At 55.7% G+C, this 17,644-nt stretch overlaps 6 protein-coding genes across 6 annotated transcripts; 4 read left to right on the top strand and 2 right to left on the bottom strand.

The window, feature by feature from the left end:
• Positions 1-2,183: 2,183 nt before the first annotated feature.
• tim9 (protein transporter TIM9) lies at positions 2,184-2,641 on the top strand (the record flags this gene model as incomplete). Its single annotated transcript, XM_025721776.1, has 3 exons — positions 2,184-2,191; positions 2,259-2,328; positions 2,450-2,641. 3 exons carry the CDS (start codon positions 2,184-2,186, stop codon positions 2,639-2,641), a joined length of 270 nt encoding a protein of 89 aa, XP_025570052.1.
• Positions 2,642-3,651: 1,010 nt separating this feature from the next.
• On the top strand, positions 3,652-5,044 carry BO80DRAFT_439161 (bifunctional alcohol dehydrogenase/S-(hydroxymethyl)glutathione dehydrogenase; the record flags this gene model as incomplete). Its single annotated transcript, XM_025721071.1, has 6 exons — positions 3,652-3,672; positions 3,734-3,748; positions 3,797-3,911; positions 3,962-4,097; positions 4,143-4,780; positions 4,830-5,044. The coding sequence occupies 6 exons, from the start codon at positions 3,652-3,654 to the stop codon at positions 5,042-5,044; spliced, it is 1,140 nt and encodes a 379-aa protein (XP_025570051.1).
• A 544-nt stretch (positions 5,045-5,588) lies between these two features.
• BO80DRAFT_429663 (putative 1-aminocyclopropane-1-carboxylate deaminase) lies at positions 5,589-6,906 on the top strand. The gene has a single exon (XM_025720523.1). The coding sequence runs from the start codon at positions 5,662-5,664 to the stop codon at positions 6,742-6,744; it is 1,083 nt and encodes a 360-aa protein (XP_025570050.1). The 5' UTR covers positions 5,589-5,661; the 3' UTR covers positions 6,745-6,906.
• On the bottom strand, positions 6,829-9,021 carry BO80DRAFT_429662 (inositol-3-phosphate synthase INO1). The gene is made up of 3 exons (XM_025720522.1): positions 8,845-9,021; positions 7,881-8,726; positions 6,829-7,827 (listed from the first exon to the last, which is right to left on the bottom strand). The coding sequence occupies exons 2-3, from the start codon at positions 8,582-8,584 to the stop codon at positions 6,930-6,932; spliced, it is 1,602 nt and encodes a 533-aa protein (XP_025570049.1). The 5' UTR covers positions 8,585-8,726; positions 8,845-9,021; the 3' UTR covers positions 6,829-6,929.
• Positions 9,022-11,461: 2,440 nt separating this feature from the next.
• Positions 11,462-14,733, top strand: BO80DRAFT_505948 (LIM domain-containing protein). The gene is made up of 4 exons (XM_025724523.1): positions 11,462-11,627; positions 11,715-12,053; positions 12,124-12,264; positions 12,329-14,733. Exons 2-4 carry the CDS (start codon positions 11,942-11,944, stop codon positions 14,401-14,403), a joined length of 2,328 nt encoding a protein of 775 aa, XP_025570048.1. The 5' UTR covers positions 11,462-11,627; positions 11,715-11,941; the 3' UTR covers positions 14,404-14,733.
• Positions 14,734-14,805: 72 nt separating this feature from the next.
• Positions 14,806-17,617, bottom strand: BO80DRAFT_429656 (monooxygenase). The gene is made up of 6 exons (XM_025720521.1): positions 17,164-17,617; positions 16,700-17,103; positions 16,406-16,656; positions 16,206-16,354; positions 15,825-16,159; positions 14,806-15,774 (listed from the first exon to the last, which is right to left on the bottom strand). Exons 1-6 carry the CDS (start codon positions 17,207-17,209, stop codon positions 14,962-14,964), a joined length of 1,998 nt encoding a protein of 665 aa, XP_025570047.1. The 5' UTR covers positions 17,210-17,617; the 3' UTR covers positions 14,806-14,961.
• Positions 17,618-17,644: the final 27 nt, after the last annotated feature.

Here is a 17,644-nt window from a genome sequence, read left to right as displayed (position 1 = left end):
ACGAAGATGGTGGTGAGTGAAGATTGTGGAGGAGAAGGAAGAGAAGGATGAACTAAGTCGGTAGGGAAGAAAAGAGATGAAGGAGGAAAAGGAAATGATGGACCAACAGCCTGGAGGTAGACACACACACACACACACACAGACAGAGACACAACACCCAGTGAGGTGGGATGGATGGATGGAGAGCGGGACCCCAAAGAGAGGAATGACCAGTCAGTCAGTCAGTCACCCAGTCATGAATGGGCTTTCTTCATCGCCAGCAGCACCGGATAATAAAATAAAAGGATAATAATAATAATCAACTAATAATAATCAAACGCTCGAGGGGGAAATTGGCCTCGTCCGCCAAGCATCGGGATGGATGCTCCTGGGAGCTGCTGCTAGTAGTTGGACCAGACCCCAGGGATCCAGGGTTGACCTGGGCAGAAAAAGGGCCTTTTTCTTTTTTTTTTCTTGTTCTTTTTTGTTTTTCCCTTTTCCTTCTTACTCTTTCCGTTTTGCTTCCCCCTCTCACGATCCTTTCCAGGTCCGTCGGTTCTGGCCCTGGATCTAGTCGACCCTACGAGGGACTAGCACGGGGCACTAACCAGGCCGTTCTTCAATCATTCCGCTACGCTCGTTAGATTGCCAGCTCTAGCCAATTGCGTCAAGCCAACAGTGAGACATGAGGCTATACCCAGTCCCCAGTCCCCAGCAACTCGATAGGGCCAGCCATCTCTATCCGGGTCATGACTGAGTCTGGATTCTCGAAAGCAGGTTCCCCTCTCCAGTCTCCCTGACTGATCCGAATGGTCTCTTCAGGTCTCCGATCCTCGTGGCCGATCCAGCCCCGAAAATGAGCGAACCCATCGCCAAGCGGCAGCCCGGCCGGCTCGTGGTTCTAGCTAAAAATATGGCCCCTGATGCAACCTCGAAGGCGCTTCCCCTTGAGCGACGGTGCCGCACCATCAGGGTCCTACCGCGGTTCTCCAACCATCGACTGATGTGGCTGTCATCCCAAACGGCCCGAGAGAATGCTGACCCCGCGTCTAGTCGTTAGTTCGGTCGTGGTGCGAGATTCGCTTGCCCCGAACTAGCCCGTCAGCTGCCGATCTCAGCCGGCTCCAAATGGTCATCATCTACATCGAACAGATATCCACAGCATGGTTGGCTGGATTGCGGCGACTGTTGGTTTATTCCGCGTGTCTTTCGGGAGAATGATCCAACAGGGGCTACTGCGTTCATGGTCGAGTGGAAGATGCTACTCAAGCTCGGACATTCGGTGTATGGGTGGATGCCTACACAGAACTCCGTACATGATGGATTGTATCTAAGATAAAGTTCGGTTTCTGCATCTGGATAGATTGATGCGTACGCGTCGTATATGAAGAGATCTACGCGGTATAATACCAACTGCTATTCGTCGGAACTACTACTATGTATATTGCCGTCATCGGACATCAATAGGCTTCTTTTCGATGGTGGCTGGTACCACACAACCTCTCCAGATAATGGCCTACGGTCTGCTGATCGGTGGCTACTGTTACGCGCAATCGCCTATTGGAACAGCATAGTATATAGTTCCGATACTGGCTCCGCTCAAAGTCAGTTGATGACCGGCACCAGCACCCCATAACGTTGACCCTACCGAGCTTGGTTCCCGAAAAAAGTAACGATATCACTCCGAACACAATCCTTCACTCGAGAGGGCGGAATGTGGGACTGACCTTCAGAAGCTGCTGTCGAACCAGCTTATCTGGAACTGGTTGGTTTTCGACGAGCAGGTATTCGTGTCTGCCCTGGGTAACCGCTGGAAAGAAGATCTTTGTCCTTCTGGGTTGCTTCTCTGCTGCCTGGGCCCCCGGTTGTGGACGGGCGAACCATGGTTCCCGCCCATCGACTTCTGGGGCCAGCTGGCCGTTGTGCTTTTTTTAACCTTGGCTCAAGAATGGAACAGCGCAAGCGTGAACGCCGCTGCTGTTTGCTGACCCAGTGGGATTGTCCTACTGTTTGCCGTTTTGGGATCCCTCGGTTCCGGCAGGATGAGTCAGCACCACTCGGTCAGCTGATCGATGGCTGCGCGTGTCCACGTGACCCATCAGAGCCTGCGGTCGAGCAGCTCCGGAGCTACGGACATCACGACCGTCTTTCTTGTGTCCACGCTACTTCTTTTGATCTTAGCTCCGACATCAAACCCTATCACAATGGACGGGTGAGTGATAGCATCGCTCGACATGCTGCCTGGTAACCCCATCTTCAGAATATACTGACTCGTCCAGACTCAACGCTTCGGAACAGCGCGAGCTCGCTGCTCGTATGGAACGCAAGCAGCTCAAGGAATTCATGACCGTACGTTGAGACCCTCAGAGCCTTCGCCCAAACAACCTTCGCCCGCAACTCGACTTGATCCTAGCACGCGTCCACATCCGCTAGATCATCCCTAGCTGCACCAGATTCTGATCCTCTCCAGATGTACTCCAAGCTCGTCCAGAAGTGCTTCGACGACTGCGTCAACGACTTCACCACTAAGTCCCTGATCAACCGTGAGGAGGGCTGCGTTCTTCGCTGTGTCGACAAGTACATGAAGGGATCGGCTCGCCTGAACGAGCGGTTCCAAGAGCAGAACGCGGCCATGATGCAGGGAGGTGGTCTGGGGCGGTAAATGGTTCTCGGGATTCGACTGCTTCGCATTCATTTCGGTGGTTCTGTATAAAATATTAGATTTTGCAATGATGACATCCCCCAATGGCCGACGATGGTTCTCGATGGTTCTCGAGCATGGGTCGGGTTCCGGGCACCGTATGGAGTCGGTGACCCGTGTGTAATATATGGAATAGCAATTGGCGTTACAATGCTTGACTGGACATCCACAACTATCGTAACCAAAAGTGTACCAGTACATCTACAGGTCTAGGTTGAATGTGCATGGAAGCTGATGGAATCATGATAGTAGCTTTCTCCAAAGAACCGGTGATCTCTGCGTCACGGTGCTACCAGCGGTTACGAGAGCGAATCTAGGGGTGATACTGGATAAGCGTGTTGATACGGTGATTTCCCGATCGGGTGGAGGCTTGGCGTGCACGGACCAGGCGCGGAAAACTTTGCCTATTGGGGTCAGGTCTGAGTCATCGCATCGTCTGTCCCAATCGAGATATCCAGTACGCAGCGCATCAAGACGGTGATACTGTCTGGGTCGACTGCATGGAGTACATAGTACTACTAGATAGAGCCTGACTCAATGCTAAAGAATGGATGGAATGGGGCCATTGCCCCATTTTAGAATACTTTCGCTGAACCCCAACGGTCTGGAATCAGCCGGGCACACTGCTTGCCCCCCATGATGCATTGTAATGCTTTGTCCTGCGGAGGCATGAGGGGATCGAAAGACGGTTCGGAGTGGGAATCCGAGCCTGGACTCTCTATCGGATGCCTAGCGAGGAAGAGGGGAGGAGAACATGGGTGGAAGACAGCTGAGTAATGACGGGCTCGACTGCCCCTCACACCCCTCTCTGGTCCCCTCCCCCTCGTGCTCCCCTCACCCAGAGCTCCACTGCACTGCCGACCTGCCACTTCGCTCCCGATTTATTGCCGGCCGGATTTCCAGCTTCATTTTTCTCTTCTTCTTCCTTTCCTCTCGTTCATCCATCCCTCCATCATCTCTAACTGTTCACCATGGCCAGCACTGTCGGACAGGTGAGTCTACCAGCTCTTCCAGCTATGGCATCATTGACGCGTGTGATTGCTAACCCATCAGACCATCACCTGCAAGGTAAGAACCCTTCGAGCTATCCGCTCAATGATACCAACTGAGTTGTAGGCTGCCGTCGCCTGGGGCGCCGGAGAGCCCCTCTCCATCGAGGACATCGAGGTCGCTCCCCCGAGGGCCCACGAAGTTCGCATTCAGATCCTTCACACTGGTGTCTGCCACACAGGTCGGTTTGCTGGGACGGCTGGAACTGAACATCAGGCTGACCTGTACCAGATGCCTACACTCTCTCCGGCAAGGACCCCGAAGGTGCTTTCCCCGTTGTCCTCGGACACGAGGGTGCCGGTATCGTCGAGTCCGTCGGCGAGGGCGTCACCTCGGTGAAGCCTGGCGACTATGTCATTGCTCTCTAGTAGGCATCCTGGCACTGTCGTTGGTGCACTGCTAACCTCTGCAGCACCCCCGAATGCCGTGAGTGCAAGTTCTGCAAGTCCGGCAAGACCAACCTCTGCGGTAAGATCCGTGCCACCCAAGGCAAGGGTGTGATGCCCGACGGCACCTCCCGCTTCAAGGCCCGCGGCAAGGACCTCCTGCACTTCATGGGCACCTCCACCTTCTCCCAGTACACCGTCGTGGCCGACATCTCCGTCGTGGCTGTGACCCCCAAGATCCCCACCGACCGGTCCTGCCTGCTGGGCTGCGGTATCACCACCGGTTATGGTGCGGCTGTCGAGACCGCCAAGGTTGAGGAGGGCTCGAACATTGCCGTCTTCGGTGCCGGTTGTGTCGGTCTCTCGGTCATCCAGGGTGCGGTCAAGAACAAGGCTGGTCGCATCATCGCTGTTGATGTCAACGACGACAAGGAGGCGTGGGCACGCAAGTTCGGCGCCACTGACTTTGTCAACCCCACCAAGCTCGGCGGCAAGACCATCCAGGAGCAGCTGATTGAGATGACGGACGGCGGTTGTGATTACACCTTCGACTGCACCGGTAACGTTGGTGTGATGCGGGCTGCCCTGGAGGCGTGCCACAAGGGCTGGGGTGAGAGTATTGTCATTGGTGTTGCTGCTGCTGGCCAGGAAATTTCCACCCGGCGTAAGTGGCCCATTCGCGACGATAGAGGGATTGTGCTAACTGGATGCAGCCTTCCAGCTGGTTACTGGACGTGTGTGGAGGGGATGTGCCTTTGGTGGTATCAAGGGCCGCACTCAGCTGCCGGGATTGGTTGACGACTACCTGAACGGCCAGCTGAAGGTGGACGAGTTTATTACGCACCGGGAGAACCTGTCGGCGATCAACAAGGCGTTTGAGCAGATGAAGGCTGGCGATTGTGTTCGTTGCGTTGTTGATATGTCGTAGTGTACAGATGATAAAATTACGTTTCTTATGTTTAATTTGTTCAAAGTACGGAGTAGACGACAGTATATATAGAGGAGGCTCTCAAGGTCCTCAGTAGGACCTTGTGGTTACTCTGCTAGGGTGCTTGACTCGAGTGAAACTGTCTTTCAAAGCATCACCATGCCCTTCACCAACATTACACAGTACACAGTACACAGTACACGGTAAGAAAATCATACTATCAGCACCCCACTCCTATCTAAACTAATCCTTATCTCGATATCACTCAGCTATAGATAGTAACCAACCACCCGACAATCTTATCACTACATCTATAATCTCACGGACAACCTCCGAGCAATTGACGTGATCAGCGATCAAATGCACGCTTACACTCGGATGATCGAGTACTCAGAAGAGGGGTCGGACCGCGCTCCGCGCTCCGTGATCGGACGCATCCCTTCATCAATCATAGAACATCCACATATACCTCCCGCTACCATACACACCACACCTATATATATCCATCACACCACCACCACCACCACCACCACCATCACTACCACAACCATTACATTGAACATCCCTCCCATCATCCAAATTAAACCAACTCACTTCACCAGAATCAAACATCAAAAATGCCCACCGAAATCCCCCTCCCACCCCCCTTCTCCACCATCCCCCGGCACCCACTCACCCTCGGCCCCTCCCCCATCCACCCCCTCCCACTAATCACAACCGCCCTCTCACCCCCCTCCCCCTCCACAAAAATCTACACCAAAAGAGACGACCTCAACTCCGCCCTCGCCTACGGAGGCAACAAAACCCGCAAACTCGAGTACCTGATCGCCGACGCCCTATCCCAGAACGCCACCACCCTGATCAGCATCGGCGGGATCCAATCCAACCATACCCGGCAAGTGGCCGCGGCGGCCACCGTCGCGGGTCTCAAGGCGCGATTGATTCAGGAAGACTGGGTGCCGTGGAGTGATTCCGGGTATGGCAAGGTGGGGAATATCCAGCTGTCGAGGTTAATGGGGGCGGATGTGAGATTGGATCCGAGTGGGTTTGGGATCGAGCATAAGTCCACGTTGAAGCGGTTAGAGGAGGAGTGTGTGGCGGGGGGAGAACGGCCGTATTATATCCCTGCTGGGGCGTCGGATCATCCGTTGGGGGGATTGGGGTTCGCGCGGTGGGCGTTTGAGGTGCGGGAGCAGGAGAGGGAGTTGGGAGTACGGTTTGATACGGTGGTGGTTTGTGCGGTGACGGGGAGTACGATGGCGGGGATGGTGGCGGGGTTTAAGTTGTTGGAGAGGATGGATGAGGAGGCGGGCAATGGGAGGGGGAGGACGAAGGTGGTGGGGATTGATGGGTCGGCGAAGCCGAGGGAGACGAGGGAGCAGGTGTTGAGGATTGCGAGGGCGACGGCGGGGAGGATTGGGTTGAGGGAGAAGGATATTACGGAGGAGGATGTGGTGTTGAGGGAGGAGTATCATGGGGGTGTGTATGGGGTGCCGGATCAGAGGACGTGGGAGGCCATTGAGTTTGGGGCCCGGACGGAGGCGTTTATTACGGATCCGGTGTATGAGGGGAAGAGTTTCGCGGGGTTGATGGATTTGGTGCGCAAGGGGGAGATTGAGGGCAATATTCTCTTTGCGCATTTGGGTGGGCAGTTGGCCTTGAATGCTTATTCGGATTTGGGTCGGACGACTAGCAAGTGAAGCTGTTGTAGACAAGTGATGAGTCTATCTACATTTAGGGAAAGGTGGACTGGTTGTTTATGTCAATCTACGAATCAAGAACGATTGCTGATATATCAATGTATTGATGTCAAGGAGTGGCACTAGTTGGCTATGGATAACGGTCTAAGGATATCTAAGGATACCTCAGACAAGGGGTGGAGAAATTAGAACAGCTTGTGCTCCAAAGTCATCTCCGACTCGGGCTGCAGGCCAACGCACGCCCGGAAGATGTTGGTCAGGGCACTGCGCTGCTTGGTCAGCGAGTTCACCACCGGAGTTCCAGGAGGAGTCAACGGGGCCTTGAGCATGTAGCTCAGCACACTGAGCACGCTGTGGAAGCCCTTGTACTCGGCCGCGTCGTCCGCCTTCCAGCTGATCCGAGTCATCATCTCCGCAATCAGCACCAGGTCGATGATCAGAGGCGAGGCCAACAGCGAGTCCTCGCAGATGTTGAACAGACTGATCGTCTGGTGTCCACCCATGAAGATCTCCGCGTAGTACTCATCGAGCGCACGCTTGTTGTCGCCCACCGCAGGCATGTACTTGATCACCACGGTGTGGTCCGGATGCTCGTCCTTTTCGTACAGGATATGGTTGGCTGCGACCATGTCGTCCACGACATTCGACTTGGAGATCTCCTTGGACCGGAACTGCTTCTGCGAGCTCAGATTCTTGCCGTCGTTGTTGCCCAGGTGGTTGTAGCTGGCAATCGAGGTGAGCTTGATGCCTGCGTTGATCAGGAAATCCACCAGAGCAGACTTCATCTTGGTCTGGCCCGACTTGAAGTCGTCTCCGCCGATGAACGCCTTGTGCTTCTCCGCCAACTGGATGGCACCGGGCACGAACGTGTTCTGGGGAGAGCCGTTGATGAAGGGAACATTGTCCAGAATACAGGCCACGGCGAAAACAGTGGACGGGGACACCTCCAGGTGGCCCTCCTTGATGGCATTCAGGAGGTTGTCGGCCGTGTCATTGACGCCAGGCAAGATATCGGCATACCGCTCCGTGTTGGCAGTCCACATCACAATGACCTTGTCCAGGCCGTTCTGAGCCTTGAAGTCGCTATGTGGTGTCAGTAAGTATTCACATCCCGTGGGACAATGCACGAAACCCACCGGATGTCCTTCTGAATCTTCTCAACATGAGCCCAGCTGGCCTTGGAGCCCTCAAGCACATTGTCGGCCCGGTCCTCCTGGTTGGCAGCAATAAAGTCCGGGTAGTAGATACTGGGCAGCGGCTTCAGCTCGGCCATCTCCTTGCGGACCAGCTGCTTGAGGGTAGGCTCCAGCACCTGGGCACGGTCCATGGCATCGGCAAGGTTCAAGCTGCTGATATCCCAGCCACCAACGGCAAGATCGTTGGGGTGAACCATGGGCAGCATGTCGTGGAAGGGGATGTTGATCTCCTCGCCGGTCTTAGCGTCAGTGCCCAGCTTGATGGTGGAACCCATGACCACAGAGCCGTAGTAGTTGGAAGCACGCACGCCCTCGCGAGTCTCCCATTCGAGGCCACGACGGTTGGCAATGAGACCTGCGGTCACAGTGGAACCATTGTTACCACCCCAACCGACCATCATGACACCCACTTTGCCGACCTTGCGGTCAACCTTGAAGTGGTAGTTGGTAGACTTGGGGGTGGCCACGAGCTTGTTGTCGGCGGTGCGGGTGATGTCGGTGGTGTGGTAAGCATACTGACTCTTGATCTCGTTGTCGGTGTACACGACGTTGGGGGAGTTGACGGTAAACAAAGGAGCGTTGGCACGAGCGGACCCGTTCACGGCGCCATTGGCAGCAACATCCGAGCTAGCGTGGGGAGCCATTGTGTTCAGTTGAGATTGGCGTGAGAACAAATGGTATGGCAGAATCGAGTGTTCGGATTGAAGTGTTTACTGGACGTATAATGAGTAGTCCGGTGCCCCACCACGGTTGGATGAGCGCCGGCCGTTGAACGGGTGGTGCCGCCTAGAAGGGAGATACGTTAGTATGGGAATCATTGGAATGTTGCGTAAGGAAAGTCCAATTGCTCTTCTGGGAGACGGGAGATAGGGGCATAGCAGCGGGAAACTGGCGGGGAACTCACGAGTTAAGAAGTGTGGCGAAAATTTTGACGGTTTTCTGAGATCACGCCTCGGGGAGTGTGATCGAAGGTTCAATGGAAGTCTGAAGACGATTTGCGAACGAACTGAAGGAATTGAGCGGTGGTGAGAGGAAGAGAGGAAGAGGAGGGAAGGCAGGCAGGCAGTACTTATACGGCGGAGGTCACCTTGCCGGATGCGCAGGACCCGAGCTGCTCCGCACCCCATCCGGCTTCACCTCCCCGCTATTTACGCCCTGGCAAATGACAGCCCCATACGGAATCTAGCGAGATCCTGACTTTCAAGCGATGCCAATATGAAGACATCTGGCAATGGCGGTGAGGCCCGTGTTCTCGTATTTCACTCCTACTGCTTACAGTGACGCCGTGAGACTGACTGATATATGAAATCAACCGCTGCAGATGAGTGAATGCGTCCTGAAAAGGCCATCCCCAAACCAATTCCCTCCGATCAGCCCCCCAGGATGGCACCCTATCCAATTGCCTTGCATACCTGGACGCTCTCATACCGGTCAACGCGCCTCCCGCAACATGACTGCTACAACGCACCTCGGTCGAGGGGAGGATCGTACCAGCATTATCCACAAAAAGTGCCAGCGGATGGTCCATTCCCGAGAAGGAACAGACTCAAAGACAGGCGACGGACACAGGCTGGGGACAGCAGGTGGCCTGGGCTCCATCATCGCCAATAGTGGGCCTTGCAGACTCCCGCGGGGCTCCGCTGGCGCGTCGCGCGAATCGCGATAACCGTCAAGCGACACCGGACATGTGCCAACCCTGTAGAAATACGTACGGAGTAGCTATATAGCATTTACCATGGCATGCGGTAGGAGTACATAGTTTCCTATGTGCTGATCCGGGCCACGCAGCAGTGCAGCGGAGGTGCGGTGAGCAGCGGAAAGCTCGGCAGCGTGCCGTGTGTGCATCCGGCCCCTGAATGAAGTGTCCTCGGCAAACCCAATGCGTGCATAAGGGAAGGGAACGATGCTGCCTGAAAAGGAGCCATTGGTCTTCTCCACACTCTGCACTGTGGGTTTTTGGCCGATTTAGGGTTCTAGCTAATCACCCCAATCAAGTTTCACGTCTCGTGTATCATGTGATTGACGCTGCAAGATCTCAGGCAACTCGGCAGCAATGGGATTGGCCTTGCCTGAGGTGGTGATCGCTGATGCATTACCATCGACTCGGCCAGACCCCGGTACGAACCGGGGTGAATACAAGCGACTGCTGAGGATAAGGGCTCGACGCAGTCAGACACGCTATATTTCCTCCCCAGGAGCAACTCTCCTTGCCGGGGTTTTACCTGGAGATATTGCTTGCGTGGAAGATGGGTGGAGAGATTGTCCGCCAATCGGACACGGGACAGCGGCCGTGCATGTCCCGTAAGCAGGTACGAGTCCTCGTCAGCCAGACCGTAAGATCGTCTGGAGCAACATGGCAAAATGGCAACATGCCATCATCGAAAAAACTAGAAAGCTTCGTCCCAAAGTTGGGAGAAGACGCAACTTCCGACGGTCGGGTACTATTTAAATCGAGCCATGGTACCGGAACCGTCGGTTCCTGGATACTGCAGAGCTAAGAAGCAGCTGGAAGGCTTCGATCGGCATCACCAGACAGTAGTCCGGTGTCCACACCGTTGGGGGAGGAGTCGACAAGTCCAAGTCAATCCCACCGTCATTTGTTCTCGAAACTCGGATGGTTCTAAAGATATATCTGCCAGGACTTGACAGGCTATCTCGCCAAGGATCGACGGCCCAACCAAGGGATGACAGCGATTAAAACCAGGCCCCTTGCTTTCTTAATTTCCGGGATATACTTTGAAGATGGGGTAATGGAAATGTAACTGCGGGGTCTGGTTGGGGTGATTGTCATCTCATCTCACACTGGGGTCTGAGGGCGTATGATATGAGCGCTGAGCCTCTGACAGCCAGAGCAGGCAAGGATCGAAGGCGATGAAGCATTCGGAGGAGGCTGTCACGCATCCAAGGGCTGTAGGGGCCCAGGGGGAAAGAAAGGGGAAGGCAGGTGATTGGAGCACCCAATCTACTCAAGGGCACGGCTCGTGCCCAGTTGGAGACCTGCAAGTCCGTCACAGGAACCAGCGCATCAACGGATACTACTACTACTAGTATGTACTGTGTACTCTGTAGACGGGAGTGTTGGCCGACGGGCGAATCGTGGTCAGTCACGGGGCGGGCTGCCCCTGAAGGATGATCTGCGGTGGATGGTTCAGGGGCTGAAAAGCCTGGAGGCACTATCGTCTGAACGTCGAGAAACACGCCAGAGTCACACACTGATTGGGGGAGGGAAAAGGGGCCGATAAAAATAAATGAATGTCAAACACATATGGGGTTTCGCAAAGCAATGGATTGCGACCGGTTCCGCAGGGCAGTCAGAGTCAGCTGTAGTGAGTTGGTCGCGAGGAATCTCTCGTGAGCCTTCAGGAGCACATTGCGAGCCAGTACCAGTCCGGTAGCATCCTCCTGAGTACTCAAGTTGGCCCGGCTGATGCAGAAAGACTCTGTTGGTATCGGAAACTCTCAGAAACATGAAGCGGTGCTAAGGGCCCCTGGGCCAATCAGGGGCGGGCGCGGCGGAAGGGTTCGTGGATCGCCCCAACCGCGAACACACGAGGAAGTCCCACTGCTCCCACTTTCTCCCTCTTGTCTGCCCTGCCCACTGCCCAGACAACTGCACTAGCTTGCCTCTAAGCCTAACAGGCTAACAGACTATTAGTATTTTGGATGGGCCCTCCCCCGTCAACAATGGTTGGTGCTTGTTCCTTCTCCCTCTTCCAGCTCCAGCTCCATCCAGCATCCATGCGTCTCTAACTCAACTCCTTCGGCTCCATCCAGATCGTCCTCTCCTGTCGTGCTCCTCACTTCCGGCCATGAGACCGTCCCCCTCACGCGAGGAGGCCTGCACTGCATAGATCTACCGTCCGTCCCTGTCATCCACTGTATTCTACCGATAAGCACGCGCCTGTGGACTGGACCACTTCCCCCCTCTCCGGCCGCTCATTCCAATGAGCCCGCGACTGGCGCATATCTTCTCGCTCTCGTAGACTGTTGGGTCTCCCAGCATGGCGTCCGCAATGGATGCGGGCCTGCTGCCCATGATCAAATGCTCCAATTGTGGAATGAGCGTGGAAATCTCCGCCATGGGGGATCATGTGTGTGCCAAATCCACGCCAGGTACCATCCCCATCTTCCCCAGTTATGCGGCCCACGCATGGAATGCAATGTGTTGACGGGTCCCTTGCAGCGATTCCCTCCCCCTCCCAATCGCCTCCGCCGCCCCCGCCCAAGTCCGACAATGTGTTACCCGCCAGAAATCCAAGCGATGCCTGGGCCTCCAAGCCCGGCAGGTCAGGCCCTCCGCCTCGCATCGACCCTGCCATGGCCAGTATGTTTGTTTTGCACCACCCGAGTCATATATTATGCGTCTCAGCCAGTAACATGTCGTCCAGATCGTCCCTTCTTGCATCCCGCGAGTCCGGTAGCCGACCACGACCCTCTCATCCCCTCTCCTCTTTCTACCTCGTCTCCATTGAGGGCACTGCAACGGAGCCATACGTCCCCTTTGCCCGACGAACCGCAATCCCCGGATTCGATCAACCTAGAAACCGCCTTTGCGTCATTTCCCCTACCCCGCTCCATGTCGGACAGACGACCTGGCGGGATGTTGGATGTCAAGGGAGGCAAGGCAGTACCGCCCATGCCGTCCCCGCGATTCGGAAAGCCACTGCAACGGGATGCAGACGATGTGCCTCCTCCTCCGCTACCGAAAGATGACCCTCCCTCGGCCGCTATGGGCGCCGCGCACAGACATGGCGCATCGATAGACAGCAAAAGCAGCTACAGGACTTCATTGGCCAGCACCCGATATGGAGAAATCCGAAACTCGAAACGGTCGACTTTTATGTTGAGCCGCCGGCCGTCGTTTGGAAGCGTGGCACGCGATCCCTACAAGTACTCAGAAGACGCTCCTCCGGTGCCGTCTACTGCCCCGCAGGGGCTGCTGCACCCGTCGAGAATCTCCCAGTCCTCCGTGGCTGAAGTCGCGGACAAGCGCGAAGGTAAAGGCGAAATATACAGTGGCTTCGATTTTGGGGTCTCAGACAGGCCAACGAGCGCCAGAGCGGAGATTGACCATGTGCACGCAAGCGCGCTACGAGTCTCGTCGCATAGCGGTTCCGATCGTCTTAGCAGCTCCCGCGGCTCCGCAGAACTCTTTTTCCAAAGTCCGGCCCAGAGTTCGTACGGACCTCCCGTCGACTTTGAGCTTCCGGGGGAGCCGCTAGCCTCTCCGGCAACGCCGGCCAACGGGGAATACAAAGCCTTCAAACCCTCCAGCTCCGAATTCCTTCAGCCCGCGGATGCGGAATCTGCACGCTTCAACGAGCGCGAGACTAGCCAGAGGAAGGACTCGGACACCACCAGTGAAGGGAACGCCTCCGTCTCGAATTTTGCGCGAGCCCTGGGACTCGATCTCCCCAACAACCAGGACAACAACGTGAATAACTCTATCACCTCGTCGGACTCGTCTCCCTCCGAGACGCGGAGCGGCACATCTCTATCTAGTCTGCCATCGGAGGCCAGCATGTCGCGACGGAAGCCGTCCGATCAGGGCCGGCTAGGCCTCGTGGTCGAGGAGTTGCAGGGTGCAAAGAAACCCGAGCAAGGTGTACTGGACGAAGCCGTCGTAGAAAGCCCGACCGCGCTCGAGCCGCCTCGCATGCCTGAAACTTTGTTCAGTCCAGACTCCCCAACCGACCCGGCTATCAGCCAGGGGAGCCTGTCCCTCGTGCCGGAGAAGATCCCCCGGAGTCCCGAGGAGGACCAGCCACCTCGACCCCCTGTGCGGGCCGCGACAGCCCCAGCCCCGCGACCGGCGCCGCGCCCCAAGGGGCCCTGCCGTGGCTGCGGTGAAATGATTCTGGGCAAGTCCGTGTCGTCCGCCGATGGCCGTCTGACAGGTAAATACCACCGGGCCTGTTTTGTGTGCCACCATTGTCGGACACCCTTCCAGACGGCCGACTTTTACGTCCTGGAGGACCGCCCCTTTTGCGCCCAGCACTACCACGAGCGAAATGGCTCTTTGTGCCAGACCTGCCATACCGGAATCGAGGGCCAGTACCTGGAAACGGTGGAGCGTCGTGGGCGTGGGCCGGCGGACCGCCAGAAATTTCACCCTGATTGTCTGAAGTGCCGCACCTGTCAGATTCCTCTGAAAGGGGAGTATTTCGAGTGGTATGGCCAAGTCTACTGCGAGCGCGACGCCCGACGGGCTGCAGCAGCGACGCCGCCGCCGCCTCGTCCCCGCCGCCCGACCATGCCTTCCTCTCCGTTGGCGCCATCCATGCGCGGATACCCTCCCCCTCCAGGATACCCGGGCCCTGGACCGATGCCTGGACCCGGCCGAGGCCGGGGCCGCGGTCTCCGGCCGCCGGGACCGGTTGATGGACCGTACGCCGCGACCGGGCCGCTCCCGCCTGCGCGACGCTTCCCCGAGCGGCGGACCACCAAGTTGATGATGATATGATATTCTGATGGCTGTTCGTCTACCTAAATAATCTCACGGACGGCTCCATTTTACCGTCTGTTTTAATTGCAACCATGTTTCAATTCCAGCGGGTGCGCCTTCCATTTCCTGCTTATTCTGTGACCTAGATTCTCGCCATATACCCTTCCACTTTGCTTCTCCATAGATTTGGGGTTTGTTGTTTGTGTTCTCTCCTGGCTGGCGAGGCTGAAATCGGGTCACTTGGGTTACTGTATGTTGATGTCGTCCTAATGTCTACCCTGCATAATGTATGGTGTTGTATGAGGCTGGCTGGATACTCCTGTTCACGGCATGTTAGAGCTATGTACGGATCCAAGTGATTTACGTATTATGCATGATCGAGTATAGCTGCTTGCTTGTAAATCTGTGTCTGTAGATGGGTTGCTGAGGCTGGCACTCGGCCACCTGACGGGCGCTGACACCGGCCTCCCAATCTTCTCCCTCCTCCATCCCGTTCACCATTTCGTAAATTGTGTACAAGCCTCATCTTGCGTCCTTAAAAGTATCCAGAAAGCAAAGAGCTATCTGCTTTCGAGACTACTCACGACTTCGCTGCGGTGTGTCTCGATAAGCTGGCGGCAACACGCCTTCCAGGGCCGCCTTGATCTGCTGGGCCAAGGTGCGCGAGTACCACCGGTGCTGTTGGGTAAATCCACCCATGATCCAGAAGTTATCAAGGTGCGAATGACGCTTAAACATGCCACGAATTTCGCCCTCGGCATCAACGCCCCAGGTGGCATCCATCCGAGCAGCTATGGCATGAGGACCAAGCACCTGCTTGTTATCTTCTGTTTCATCGTCGCCCAAAGTCTCTACAATGGTATCGCGCGCATTGAGGTCCGAAAATCCCGTACACCACACTACGGCATCGGCGTCTATACGGCTGGAGTCCGAGAACTGTAAACCCGTGGCAGTGTACGCGATCGGCTGAACACCGGCTTTGAGGGCGACTTTGCCGTCCGCTAGTAGCTTGGTGCCGCCCATATCTACATAGTGACCGCCTCCCCGTTCATAGAGGGTATGCACCAAGGATGCGTCCGGATGGTTGCCGTCCATGAAATCAAAGCCGGTTGCTGCGAGTGCGTCGTAGCGATGCGGTTCTTGGCTCGCCAACTGCTTGAGCACCTGGTTGGCGAGCTGACCTCGAACGGTTAATGGAAACGCGAGGAAATGCCAGTCCGCGGCCTCGACGCCAAATTCATAGGACCCGAGACAGAGCGGGTGACAGATGTGGTCCACTGGAATCATATGCGTCGGAGATCGGGCTACCATTGTCGTGCGGAGTCCGGCAGCGTGGCAGTTCTCTATTACATCGAAAGCGGTATTTGCAGATCCGACCACTATGACAGACTGCACTCATCTAGTTAGCCTCGAGGATTTCTGCCTTGTTGATGACTTACCTTGGCCCCCTGCGTCCGCAGCTGTTTGGCATTGCGGTACTGCACAGAGTGGATACTGATGCCCTGATATAGGTGACTGTCTGCAATGACCGGGGTCCGGGGCTTTTGAGATCCGTGTCCCTTGGCAAGAACGAGGTGTTTGGCGACCGCCGTGCGTTGGCCCGCCGGGGTTTGGAATCGGATCTTCCATCGCTGGGCCGAGAGATCATAGTATGTCGACTGGATCTGGGCTGAAGTGATGCAGTTGAGGTTGAAGGCCGCAACATATCGTCTGACCTGCGACGCCAACTCGTCCTTGGTGAGGAAATGTTGTCCTCGAAGATGCTCTTCATAGCCTGGAATTCCGTCAGTGGCTGAGTTGCCATGGTGCCGATGACTCACGTAAGAAGGGCAAATCACAAGACGAAGCCGGAATATGGAAGTGCAGGGAATCATAACGGAGGTCCCAATTGTTGCCCATGACGGCATTTCGCTCGGCCATGACGCTCTCCACGCCGAGTGCCTTGAGTCGTGCAGCGAGAGCGATAGCGCTTCCACGTGTTAACAATATCCTTCTGTTTGAGTGAAAGCAACCAACTTACGCATTTCCGCCTCCGATGATAAACACGTCCGTTTCAAATGTCTCCAACCCATCGAATGACCTCCCAGGACATTGGAGCAACGACTCATCCTCTGGATGAACATCCAGACTATCGAGCACGGTGACCAAGACCCAGATCTTCCACTCAATATCGTCACTACTATCCCTTTTCACCGGCAAGAGCACCACCTTTCCCTTGCAGATGGCACCTGGGGCCGCCGTTCGAAAGACGACTCCACACTCGATAAATTGCTAGATGGTGAGCGACATCGGAATGATGGATCTCGATACTCACCAACGTCGGTGAAGTCGGAACAAACTGCGCTGCACCATCAACGGACACCCCCCCTACAACTCCCCGGAGAGCCGCAGTCTCCAAGAGAGCCGCTGCAATGGTATCCGGGGCGGAGAATGTGCGAAGGTGGTAGGTAAACGCCAATTCATCCCTCCAGTATGCCTGATCTGCAAAAAAACCCTCAAGAACCTTCGCGTCCTTGTTGACTAGCGCAGCATTGAAGCGATCCAACACGTGCCGAACATGATTATTGGTCGACTCATCGCCAGCCACGGTAACAGGGTCGATCGTTCCGGGAGCGACGGTAGGAAGCGGATGGCGGGCGATCATCGACCGCACGTCAGCTTTGGGCGGATATTCCCCCACGACTGAGCCAGACAGGCGTGCATTATCATTCTCATACCCTATACATTATTCGCGTCAGCCTTTCTTCTCATAATATTTCCGACCGTAAACGAACTCACCGTATGCCATGACGCAAGTTAACGACAGATGGCGAGCACCGTTCATGTCACAGAACACGGGAGGGGCGGCCGCGGTTCATATACCGGCTGAGCAGCTCAGGCCCGACATGTCGTATCCTATCCATGGGTTACTTGTTGAGTTACGACTGTGCTGAATGTTTCCGTGCGCGGTGTCTCCACAAATAAGCTAGGTCGTGTTACCCAACCATGGCTGCTGGATCAGTTGTGGAGTGTTGGTTTGTGGAGCTATCCACCTGTCAGCCAAGGGCTGACTGGACTAACTCAGCTTTGGACCCTTGCACCAATGTTAGTTCTGGGCCGTGACTTGGGCTGCCGATTTATGTCGGACAGGTATAGAGGGTATGAGCATTGTCAGCGAATAATGCCTGGTGGCTATCGTTGATGTAGCACCAGATTAGCATTGGGCATGATGGTGGGTCTAGGTGACAGATGCCAGCCGGGCCATCAAACCGTGGTATCC

The sequence above is a fragment of the Aspergillus ibericus genome, assembly GCF_003184845.1.
Source record: "Aspergillus ibericus CBS 121593 unplaced genomic scaffold BO80scaffold_68, whole genome shotgun sequence".
In the NCBI taxonomy this organism is placed as follows: Eukaryota; Fungi; Ascomycota; class Eurotiomycetes; order Eurotiales; family Aspergillaceae; genus Aspergillus; species Aspergillus ibericus.
Note: the sequence above shows the minus strand (reverse complement) of the source record. Positions and strands in the feature narration are given on the sequence as shown.